The sequence below is a fragment of the Hemibagrus wyckioides genome, linkage group LG18 (genome assembly GCF_019097595.1).
Source record: "Hemibagrus wyckioides isolate EC202008001 linkage group LG18, SWU_Hwy_1.0, whole genome shotgun sequence".
NCBI classification, from domain to species: domain Eukaryota; kingdom Metazoa; phylum Chordata; class Actinopteri; order Siluriformes; family Bagridae; genus Hemibagrus; species Hemibagrus wyckioides.
Window position 1 is genome coordinate 22509013 of NC_080727.1, and position 13129 is coordinate 22522141.

Below are 13129 nucleotides of genomic sequence, written 5' to 3' on the forward strand. Positions count from 1 at the left end.
AATCTGAAGGCCACATTAAGTTTGGAGCTCTGTAGCTATTGACTCTACAGAAAGAGTTTCTGTTGTTCCTAATTGCTTCCACTTTGTTATATTACCACTAACAGCTGACCGTGGAATATTTAGTAGTGAGGAAATTTCACAAATGGACTTATTGCACAGGTGGAAACCTATCACAGTACCACTCTTGAATTCACTGAGCTCCTGAGAGCGACCCATTCTTTCACAAATGTGTGTAGAAGCAGTCTGCATGCCTAGGTGCTGGATTTTATACACCTGTGGCCATGGAAGTGATTGGAACACCTGAATTCTGGCAATATAGTGTATCTAGCCCACACCAGTCTTAACCAGAGATCAGAGTGTAGAGCAGTTTACTCATACTTCCAGGTCAACATTTTAAGCTGAAATATCCTGCAGTATCATTTTTTCCTGTTTGGATTCATGATTATTTGAAAAACAATGCATGTAGTAAGTGGACTGTGTATGCTGATACTGTGTGTCCTCCTCAATATCAGCTACAGATCTGACAGGATGAGGACCAACACGTTTCCTCTGGGACACATGAAGACGCTACATCTGTTCAAACTGCTGCTTATATACCACACGGCCAGGACGTGTGATGCAGGAGAGGAGACGCTAACTACCTTCTTTGATATGTAAGAGTTTACTGATGCCTGTGGTTATCACTCTGATTGACAGCGGAGAGATAATTGGCGTCTATGTTTTATGGACCCCTGGCCACAGAACGTCATTGTCTATGTCACTGAGGAGTGTAGATCGCTCTGAAGCTTAGGAGCCAGATTTTCTGATGTATTTTCTGTACTCTGTAACAGAATCTTGGAATATTCAATCGAAGAGCTTGGGTTTCCCGAAGGTGCTATATAAGTCAGTCCTAAAATTATTATTATTATTATTTATTATTTATTATAACTAAATATTATTGTTGTTTTCCTGAAGGTTTCATGATTTCATTAAGTGTTCAAGAGCATATAAATAACCTCTGCTTATATATATTTAGGAGCTGTCAACCAAACATGGTAATAGTGGCAGCTTGCCAGTAATGGAGATACTCTCGGTATGCCATTAATGCATCAATCTTCCTTGGGTTTCATTTTCAATTAAGATTCTGCTGCTAAAACAAACATTCCCATTTGGAGAACATGGTTGCTTATGAAGAACAATATTTTTCTAAACCTCATCCTAAGATATAAAAGTGACTCTGAAAACTTAATCTTTAAATATGTAGGGTCAATAAACATCTACAGCCTACCACTGAGCCACCAGTGCCCTAGTGTAACTGTTTTTGAACTAAGAAGTGGAAATTCACATGACAAGTAAAGAGATACAAACAATAAAATGTCCCAGTGCGGTTTCAGAAAATATACACAGATTTGGACTGGAACTAACTGCTGTATAAAGGCACAAATTGTAAAAAAAAAAATGATTTGAAGGTGGCAGATCATTACTGGAGGCTCAGTTGATAAGATGTTGGACTACTAAGTTCAAAAGGTTGTGAGGTCAATCCCAGCAGCAACAAACTGTATAAAATACACTGACCAGGCATAACATTATGACCACCTTTCTATCAGAACCAGCATTAACTTCTTCAGTAGTTTGAGCAACAGTAGCTCGTCTGTTGGATCGGATCACACGGGCCAGCCTTTGCTCCCCACGTGCATCAACGAGCCTCAGCCGTCCATGATCCTGTCACCGGTTCACCACTGTTCCTTCCTTGGACCACTTTTGATAGATACTGACCACTGCAGACCGGGAACACCCCACAAGAGCTGCAGTTTTGGAGATGCTCTGATCCAGTGGTCTAGCCATCACAATTTGGCCCTTTTGGTCAAACTCGCTCAAATCCTTACACTTGTCCATTTTTCCTGCTTCTAACATCAACTTTGAGGACAAAATGTTGACTTGCTGCCTAATATATCCCACCCACTAACAGGTGCCATGATGAGGAGATCATCAGTCTTATTCACTTCACCCTTCACCTCTCACCTCTCACTTCAGTTCTCAGATCGGTGTAAGTAAAGGATATAAATGTAAGTGGCTGTACAGTTTCTCTTTACTACACTTCCTCGTCACACTTTGTTTTGCTTGAAAACAGGATACTTCTGTGGTTTATGAGGCAAGAATGAACATTAAACCACTTCTCTTTTCTGTATTGTAATATAATACCAATTTGAAGGTACAGGCTCAATAATATCCAAAAACATTCAAAAAACCTTTTAAGTAAATAATTAAATCTAAGTGTGGCAGCACTGCTCTATACCATCCAGTGTCCATCAATACTCTCTCTGTCTCTCTCTCTCTCTCTCTCACTCTCTTCCTTCATCCCTCTCTCAGTATGCTCAGCCAGCTGTACATGCTTTTTCCTGCCCAACTTTCTCCCTCCGCAGTACCTGGCTATTTTCAAACAGAAATATTCACTTGTGTGTAAAATTAATCCTAAGCGTGTTTTCTCTGAATATAGAAATAGAATCTGGATATGCCTGACTTAACCTGCAAACTTATTCTCGACACACGACCAACACAAATTCTTTCTGCATTACTGTCTAATCCATTAAACCAGTCCCAAGATAGACTGCAGACTCTACTACATATATCACTGAATAGAACTCCCCTAAGACACTATAGAATCATTACAGTAATTCAATTGTTTTTGCTTGCTAGCCACCACGGAAAGGCAGACAATTATTAGCTATTTCCCAGCACCAAAAGTTGTCTTCTGCTTTTTCACTGACCACAACATCCCTATGTGCTTTTCGGACATCCCGTTCCAGATTTAGCCCTGTCCGCTCCACTCTTCTGAGAAGGCTTTCCACCAGATTTTAAAACATCGCTATGGGGATTTGAATCAGTGAGGTCAGGCTCCAGTGTCAGGCGACGTCATCCTGAATGTGTTCAGTGGGGTTGAGGTCAGGGCTCTGTGTAGGTCAACTCGAGTTCTTTTACTCCAGCCTTGGCAAATCATGTCTTAATAGAGCTTGCTTTACGCAAGCTGAACAGATTTGAGCCTCTTAGTTTCTTAGTGAAGGGAAACTGTAATGCTACATACTATATAGTTGTGTGCTTCCAGATTTGTGGCATCAGTTTGATATCTATAGACATTTCAGATATCTATAAACATTTGGCTATATAGTGTAGTTACTATAGAAGAATAAGCAGAGTTTAGACAAAATGGTTAAAGGGAATAAGATTGATGATCTCCCCATCATGGCACCTGTTAGTGGGTGGGATATATTAGGCAGCAAGTCAACATTTTGTCCTCAAAGTTGATGTGTTCAAAGCAGGAACAATGGACAAGCATAAGGATTTGAGCGAGTTTGACCAAAAGGGCCAAATTGTGATGGCTAGACCACTGGATCAGAGCATCTCCAAAACTGCAGCTCTTGTGGGGTGTTCCCAGTCTGCAGTGGTCAGTATCTATCAAAAGTACCCATGGAGGCCCCACTTCACAACTTACAGGACTTAAAGGATCTGCTGCTAACATCTTGGTGCCACAGCACACCTTCAGGGATCTAGTGGAGTCCATGCCTCGATGGATCAGGGCTGTTTCATCAGCAAAAGGGGGACCGGCACAATATTAGACAGGTGGTCATAATGTTATGCCTGATCTATGTATGCTTATCATGTAGAAGTAGCTAATAAATGTACTGACTATTTGAGGTGTTTAAGTGGGAGTTTGTACTACTGCACATCTTAAAACCATACTGGGAAGCTTACTCTGTGGGCCGAACAGGACCGTGTCCAGAGCTTTGAGCTGCAGTTTCTGAGCATGACTGCGGTCCAGGATCTTCAGCACGGAGAGAGTCAAGGTGGCATTTTTCACAGCCAGTCTAATGATGAGAAGTGAGACACAGTGTATTGTTTATGAAGAAATTTCAAACATAGCATCAAAGCATAGCATAACATAAATTTCAACATAGCATTAGGTCTAGAATGAATGATTAGGTTTAGATTAGTCCTGTACAGACTTAATGAGCCATTCACTAACTCAATGGTAGAAAAAATCCTTAGCTCCAGTCCCTAAGAAAAGCAGATTTCAAGTCTGGGTTTTTAGTTTTTTTATTTAATGGTTCATCAAACAATGCGTGGGTTCAATATCTAAAAATAGCTCCTCCCTACCGTCTTCTGACACACCTTCATATATAACTATCTAATACTCATTTTGAAACCCAGGCCTCTGCTGCATTACACGACATGGAAAAGAAAATCTTTGCATATCTTTTCTTAATCAGGAACATGTACGGAAATACTAATGAATCAGAGCAAAATAAAGTGTAGCACAAAGCTATCATATAACTCTGCTGCTAGCATAATGTGCACAAACTCTGCATGGTTCAACACATACACAGAAAATGAATATGCTATCTAGACTCATAGAATACATATTAGGGTTAATGTGAGAAGAGAAACCTTTGCTATGAAAACAAATCTCAACAAATTACTGATATTCTGATGAGGAAATAAATTTTTGAGTACCCAAGGGTTCGGTTTATTTCCCTTACACTATTTTACCAGTGTGAAAGCTCAGCATACATTATTAAATCATATTAGCTACCACTATTTAGTCTAGTCAAATTCAAGAGCTCCAGTTTTGGAGATGCTCTGATCCAGTGGTCTAGCCATCACAATTTGGCCCTTTGTCAAACTCGCTCAAATCCTTACGCTTGTCCATTTTTCCTGCTTCTAACATCAACTTTGAGGACAAAATGTTCACTTGCTGCCTAATATATCCCACCCACTAACAGGTGCCATGACGAGGAGATCATCAGTCTTATTCACTTCACCTCTCAGTGCTTAGAATGTTATCGGTGTACATATATATATACACCGATATATATATATATATCATCTTGCCTTCAGGAATAGAACCGACAGAACAATTACAAAGCTTATATAATTATAAATAAATGTAAAAGTGTGCAGGACTGTATGACTTGGTTTTACCTGGGCAAGGCTTGGCCATTGATCTTATTCTTCCTGAAGGAGTCGACATATTGTGGCAGTTCCACATTCTTAATTAGCCACTCTTCCACTTGCTCCACCGTCCAGTTATATACTGTAGAGGTATATAAATAAAGTAGAGGTAGGTCTAAATCATCACACACTCACTCCAAACCATGCTGAATTGTTTCGGATGTTTATCAGACTTAGTCATGTAAATTGTTTAAAATGGAAAATTTGATAAAAAAAGGGTTTTTTTAGATGCTGTGATGCATTAGCTTTCTGGAGGAAAATAAACAAACTGGTCTAAATAAAATAAAAAACACAATCATCTTTACAGATTTTAAGCAGCTGATGGGTCTGCAGTTGGTCATCTGTGATGTCCATCAAATGGACTCTTTCTGTGAAAGTGAAATTCATTCGGAAAATGTACCAGACTGTCTAATGAATGCTGGAGACTTGTAAGGCTTGTGTTATTAGTGACCACAAAACTAAAATAGGAGGCTCTTAGCTTTTAAGAGGAAAACTGGGTCAATTATCCATTAAATGCCATAAAACACAAACACAGTGTCACACCCCCTCTAAAACATCTTAAACATAATGGCCTATAGGCCTGGCCTATTTTTACACCACTATGTTTAATGGAAAAAAATCTGTTTCTATGTGTCCCAGTGGGAAAAAACCTCATCATAAACTCTTACATGACTTCCTCTTCAGACTTGTAGCCTCACAACAGAGAGAAATATCACTGTGAGAAACACCAGCCAAAGGGATTAGTAGCTGTCACTATGCTGCAGTTCTCCACTGACCCCATCATCAAAGACTACAAATGGCACAGCGGGTCAGAGCCACCTTGTCATTTCATCCATGGCAGAGGTTAACAAAGAAAAGTGAGCAGGAGGAGTGTGGCCAAAAACACTGTGTATGCACGATGAGAGGTCTGCAACCACAGCCTGGTGATTTCTTTGCAGTTATTTATGGTGTGAAGGCTACTTCAGTGTAATGTACAGTAATGTGCAGATTCTACATGTGTGTGTGTGTGTGTGTGTGTGTGTGGATGAGTATACTGTATGCGCTGACCTTCAGAGGCCTTCCAGGTGTTCCACATGTCCTCCACAGTGATCAGCAGGTCAGCTCCATGGAAACTCTTGTGTTTTGCCTTGGGGTCATGATACTTTAGATCCTCTCTGAGAAACTACAAAAGCAAACAAAGATGAATCTCAAGATTTTGCTAAGATAGAAAGAAATAAAACACTTCATGCTTCATATTTAGGCCATGTAGTTTTCTGAAAACTCTTCAGCAGACGAAAACTTACTGACGTTACAAAGACACAATTGGTCAAATTCACGTTATATATTTATACTGCATCCATCTACAAGTGCTATCCTCAACTTTACTGAGAAATATGTTCACTATCCCATGCTATTCCAGGGTAAATGTGTAAAAGGGTAATGTGTTTATATCATTCATTTATTCCCAGAAATATCCCTGTATAAGAACATGTTTTTAATGGTCTTTCCAACAAAAAGAAATACTCTTCTCTATATATGGATGTTTTTCATTAATATCACTATGCTCTATAATGAACAACACACTATGTTAGGGAAAGATATTAATGCTATGACTCGTGCTGATGATTATATGGAAAAACAGAGCTGGTGAATATCCATAACCTTGAGTAGACTATGGTCAGTCAGTGATTAGGGAGTTTACTCAACAGGCAGTGTACAGGAAGCTGCAGCTGAGCCGTTCTCAGGACACGTAGGTTTGGTTGATAAAAGTGACACAGCGTTTAAAGACTTTTAGCATCACAGACTGTAGATCTGCCAAACCAGCTTTCGATTGGCCAGGACAGATTCTCTGGAACTGAACTGGACGTCATTCTCAGAAAACTGTGTCTCTCAATAGGATAAAAGAACACTCATGGACAAGGCACTGGCTAGTATGCCATGTTGCCTCACCACAGACAGAACATGACCCTTTCTTTGTCAGAGGACACTGAGTACAGGCTGTAAAGCACAATAATCCCTGGCCATCCCCATTCCTGCCATAGTGACAGCTGTCTGACTTCACACGCTCCAGACAAAGCGGACAATAAGCATATTAATACCAGATATTATCACGAGGACGAGAGCCAATCATTTTTTGTGCAGATATTGATAGCAGATTTCAGCAACATGTTTACTGGGCTTATGGCAAACCAGTGTAAACTACAAACCTGGTTTGTAAACTACAACCTGGTTTGCCATATATATATATATATAGCCGCAGACCAGTCAGGGTGCCCGTGCTGACCCCTGCCCACCGCAGAAAGCACAAACAATGTGCATGTGAGCATCAGAACTGGACCACGGAGCAATGGAAGAAGGTGGCCTGGTCTGATGAATCATGTTTTCTTTTACATCACGTGGATGGCCGGGTGGGTCTGCGTCTCATACCTGGGGAACACATGGCACCAGGATGCACTATGGGAAGAAGGTGAACCGGCGGAGGCAGTGTCCAGCTTTGGGCAATGTTCTGCTGGGAAACCTTGGGTCCTGCATCCATGTGGGTGTTACTTTAGGTACCACCTACCTAAGCATTGTTTCAGACCATGTACACCCTTTCATGGAAACGGTATTCCCTGAGGGCTGTGGCCTCTTTCAGCAGGATAATGCTCCGTGCCACAAAGCAGAAACGGTTCAGGAATGATTTGATGACCACAACAACCAGTTTGAGGTGTTGACTCTGCCTCCAAATTCCCCAGATCTCAATTACAATCCAGCATCTGAGGGATGTGCTGGACAAGCAAGTGTGATCCTTGGAGGCCCCACCTCACAACTTACAGTACCTAAAGGATCTGCTGCTAACATCTTGGTGCCAGATACCACAGCACACCTTCAGGGATCTAGTGGATCCCATGCCTCGACGGGTCAGGCCTGTTTTGGCAGCAAAAGGGGGACCGATACGATATTAGGCAGGTGGTCATGGGGACATGGTAGCTTAGTGGTTAAGGTGTTGGATTATTGATTGTAAGGTTGTGAGTTCAATCCCAGGTCCACCAAGCTGCCACTGCTGGGCCCCTGAGCAAGACCCTTAACCCTCAGTTGTATAGAAAATTGGATGAATTGTAAGCCGCCCTGGATAAGGGTGTCTGCTAAGTTCCAGAAATGTAAATGGTCATAATGTTATGCCTGATCTGTGTATATGTACATTTGGCAAGCATCTTAGGTAGGTTCTCCATGTGGGGTAACTAACTCAAGTACGAAAATCAACTGAAATTCCTCAAATCCCTCAGTTCTCACCCCATCTGTCTCCGTCACATCCACGCTGCCGTTTGCGTCATCGTCCATATCCTTGTGGATGCCTCTGATGGCCTCGAAACTCAGTCCAGCATTCTCATCCTGACACAGGACCTTATCAATTGTACAAATCTCTGCAGGCATAGTGAGAGAGAGAGAGAGGGAGCAGATAAATAAACACTGAAATAAATTCTGTCAAGTTAATGTTAACATGCTAGCTAGAAATGTTCTGTGAAGTTTCTAAACATTTAACACAATATGTTTTAAAAAATCCTGTTAGTAGGTGGGATATATTAGGCAGCAAGTCAACATTTTGTCCTCAAAGTTGATGTGTTAGAAGCAGGAAAAATGGACAAGCGTAAGGATTTGAGCGAGTTTGACAAAAGGCCAAATTGTGATGGCTAGACCACTGGATCAGAGCATCTCCAAAACTGCAGCTCTTGTGGGGTGTTCCCGGTCTGCAGTGGTCAGTATCTATCAAAAGTGCTCCAAGGAAGGAACAGTGGTGAACCAGCGACAGGGTCTCTCCCCACCTGGCACGTGGGGAGAGAAGGCTGGCCCGTGTGATCCAATCCAACAGACGAGCTACTGTTGCTCAAATTGCTGAAGAAGTTAATGCTGGTTCTGATAGAAAGGGGTCAGAATACACAGTGCAGGACGGGTCAGGGATGTTTTGGCAGCAAAAGGAAGACCAACACAATATTAGGCAGATGGTCATAATGTTATACCTGATGTATGTCGTTGAACAGTCTGTATAAACAAACTAGTACCTTAAATTAAGGTAAGGATGCATGCATAAAGACTGTAAATGCATTAGGCAGGTTACTAAAGCATGGTCTTTCTTTGACTCACATGAAAAACTAAGAAACAACTGATATTTCTTATCGATAATTTAGTCTGGTATCCTGCTTTCAACACGTCATAAAGAAGACTCCCCTGTACTAATAATAAAGAGGAGGACGTCAGTGGTCCTACTTTAAAAATAACCCTAAACAGCATGAGATCTGAAGTGAAGTTCATCCAGCGAGTGATGCACTACGGCTCTATTTATAGACAGAAACACAGCACAGCTGCAGGTTTACTGATGCAGAAGGAGAAGAGTAAAATATCTGTGGGCATCTCAGAGTTTCCTGATGATATCTAAATAAGATTACACTGGGTCTGATAAAGTGTCGAATAAAAATATACACCATTTAAATAGAATAAAACCTTTTCGCCTTGAGTGAAGCGCTTATCTAAAGGGGAGACGAGATAGGGCTTTAAAACCGTGCAGCTAGTTGTCTGGAAAGTCCCTGCAAACACGCAAGGGTGCCACAAGTCAAATGTGATAACAAAAAAACAAACTAACCCTAAACAAAACAAACCGACAGTACTTTGAGTGACGAGAGAAAAAAGTAGTCTTTCAACTGAGTAGAAAGAAACTGAGCAACTCTAAATATAGCGTAACCTCGATGTATTATCAGCTACCACATCATTAGCAACACTGCTTCTGCTTCCACTCTTCACCTCTTTTATTCAGAGCGATCACCGTCCACTTTAATTATTCACAAAGGAACTCAATTACAACATGAAAACCAAGGATTACAAAATGTAATGAACTTTTTAGTTTACACACAAAAGGATAAACTGAATTTTAAAGCAGCAGGAAGGAATTAGTGCTATAATGAACTCAAAGCTACACTGACCTACTAGTTCCTCAGGGGCTCTCGGTTGCTGTTGTAGAAAGGACATTATTAACATTTACTGTCCAGTGTCACCCAAATGAGGATGAGGTCCCCTTCTGAACCTGATTCCTCTCAAGGTTTCTTCCTCACATCATCTCAGGGAGTTTTTCCTCACCACCCTCACCTCAGGCTTCTTATTAAGGATAAATAGTAAGTTAACTTTAACATTTTTTCTAAGTTTCCATACTTCTGTAAAGCTGCTTTGAGCTGTAACTCAGAATTTATACAAATAAATTGAATTAAAATATTCATACACCCATTCATACACCCATACACACACTACAGACAACTTTGAGATACTAATTAGAGCACCAGCATCATCCAGCTCCAGAGAGAAAAAATATGCATATAAAACCACTTTGACAGTCATATACAAGCATTACACAAACCAAAAAATATTCCTGGAAACACTATGTATGATGTGAGAACACATGCCAGCTCTATTGCAGGACACTTTGCATAGTCAGTTTAAGCTAGCTTGTGTTTTTGTTGCATTACAAAAACCACAGCAAACCATTTCAGCTGCATTAAAGTCCATCATAGAGTTTAGAGTGCACAAAAACAGAGAGAGAAGTGTGACCAGTAGTGAAATATGAGGATAGAGGGCAGGGAAAAGCATTCGGTCTGCTTCACTGGAGACGTGGGCTTCCAGTGAAAAGATATGAAAAATCAGTCAGACCCTGATGGAGCCATGAGGATTTAGAAAGTATGCAGCCTTGACGTGTCCCTTCAGCAATGTCCGCTGACCTGACTGGACGAACACACATATACAAACAAAAGATTTCGAATTTGTGCAATTTCCTGAACCAATAACAAAAAAAAAGGCTGGCAGAAACTTGAACTGATGGAAAATCTTCCAACAAAAGATTTCTTGTTAGAAATATTTTACAGGCCCTCAATAGCCCTCAGCCGGACACACTTAATACAATGCATAAAGATCTAAAAAACGCCTCTTCTTTACCAGCTGTGAATGCAGAATGTGACGATTCCAAGGATACAAAAGAATGATCAGATATGAGAACATGCAGTTCTGCAGTGCCTGAAAGCATGCTGTATGTGAAAAGATCTGTTTTGTATTGCATGCATTAATCTCATGGCTGAGAATTTAAAGAACATTCAGGCCCTGATTTACAAACATCCAAAATAATGAGATCATCAGTCTTATTCACTTCACCTGGCACTGGTCACAGTGTTATGCCTGACCGGTGTATGTTCAATAAGATCAATGGAATATTTGGCCTAAAAGATTTGTTGACCTGATCAATCACACCCATACACTACCAGTCAAAAGTTTGGACACACCTTCTAATTCAATGTTTTTTGTTTAGGGATTTATTTTCTACATTCTAGAACAATCCTGGAGATTTCAAAACTATGAAATAACACACATGGACTTCAGTAATCCATATGTAATGACAACAAAAAACAGTCAGTTGTTATTTTAAGACACGAAGGTCAGGTGTTCTGGAATAGTTCTTGCAAGAACAGTATTGTCAAGTGCATTTGCAAAACCCATCAAGCACCATGATGAAACTGGCTCACATGAAGACCATCCCAGGAAAGCAAGACCAAAACTGACCTCTGCTGCAGAGGAGAAGTTCATTTAGAGTTACCAGCCTCAGAAATCACCAATTAACAGCACCTCAGATTAGAGCCGTTATGAAGGCTTTACAGAGCATCAGTAGCAGACATATCTCAATATCAACTATCCAAAGGACATTATTGTGGATTTCGGCCGCCTTCAGCATTGTTTTACAATGTAGAAAGAAATAAACATCAGGAAAGACCATGGGATTAGAAGGTGTGTCCAAACTTTTGACTGGTAGTGTATGTGCTCGGTGAGCATCCTGTTCTGGATTAAATCTCTAACCTTTTCCTGTTATAATAACATCCACTCTTCTGGGAAGGCTTTCCACTAGATTTCGGAGCGTGGCTATGGGGATTTGATCATTCGGCCACAAGAGAATTAATGAGTCCAGACACTGACGTTAGGGTGAGGAAGCCTGGAACACACTGAAGGTTTCAGTTCAACCTAAAGGTGTTCAGTGGGTTTGAGGTCAGAGCTCACATTGTGGACAGGGACACAGTCATGTTGGAACATGTTTTTAGTTCCAAAAAAAGGTCAGGCGTTCACATACTTTTGGCCTTATATATCCAATCATTTTTGTATTAGCTTTAAGGTCATTTGTTAGTATAATTGTGGTCAGTATGCTACTCTATCAGTTACAGCATGGTTACAGGAAGTTATACTACTATTAGCGTGACAACAACAAAACCCTGTCGTAAATTCACTGGCGTGATCAGACACTACTTACAACACAAACACTACCTATAAACTGCATGGTTTCAGATTTCAAAACCATCATAGTGTAAGGAATTAAAGTCAGGAATGTAGTAAAGGTTTTATGTTGCCGCTGCATGACCCATGAAGTGTCTAAGCAGGTTTAACATGAATAAAACAGCCTTCCCAAGGTACAGCCATTAGCATGCTGCTAGATTTCTTTGTTTAATATAAACTGCACATGTAAAGGTTGATATTGCTAGTCAGGTACGCATGCAAATTTAAGCTAACGCTAAGCAACTACACCGTTTGGGCAGGTATACAATACTTGCAAACACAGACTGGCCATTTAAACCACTTACTTCCTCTTTCTTTTAGGAATGGTGTGTTCACACAACAACTTCAGAGTCATAATGAGAATGAAAGGGCATCTATAAATATAACAGAATTAATACAGGGATGGTGTAGGGTATTGTGGTTAGTTGATGTGTGTGACTTGATGTGGACGTTGTCTCAAAGCTGCTTGTTAGAAGTATTGAAAAAGAAAAAAATAATTCTAAAGATTAAAGTTAAGTTACTATTTTACCCCTAATGAGCAAGCGTGAGGTGACGGTGGTGAGGAAAAACTCCCTGAGATGATGTGAGGAAGAAACCTTGAGAGGAACCAGGCTCAGAAGAGAACCCTGGATGACACTGGACACTAAATAAAGAAAATGTAAATAATAATAAATCCTTTCTTTCGCAGTTTGTATTCTAGTGGAATTCTGCAACCCGAGAGCTCCTGGGGAACTAATAGGTCGGCGTAATCTCTGGGTTCATTATAGACTAATTCCTTCCTGCCGATGTTAGCAAATAGGAGTGAAAACTGTGCACCCTAAGTGTGATGATT

At 40.6% G+C, this 13129-nt stretch overlaps 1 protein-coding gene across 2 annotated transcripts in view; it reads right to left on the reverse strand.

Moving 5' to 3' along the window:
• Positions 1 to 13129, reverse strand: part of stim1b (stromal interaction molecule 1b) — a 33983-nt gene that overhangs the window by 15870 nt on the left and 4984 nt on the right. For both annotated transcript variants that reach the window (XM_058415509.1, XM_058415508.1), the window contains exons 3-6: positions 8239 to 8369; positions 6034 to 6148; positions 4957 to 5068; positions 3730 to 3842 (exon numbers count right to left, since the gene is read on the reverse strand). In XM_058415509.1, coding sequence (XP_058271492.1) covers positions 3730 to 3842; positions 4957 to 5068; positions 6034 to 6148; positions 8239 to 8369 — 471 coding nt within the window. The remainder of the gene's footprint in view (positions 1 to 3729; positions 3843 to 4956; positions 5069 to 6033; positions 6149 to 8238; positions 8370 to 13129) is intronic.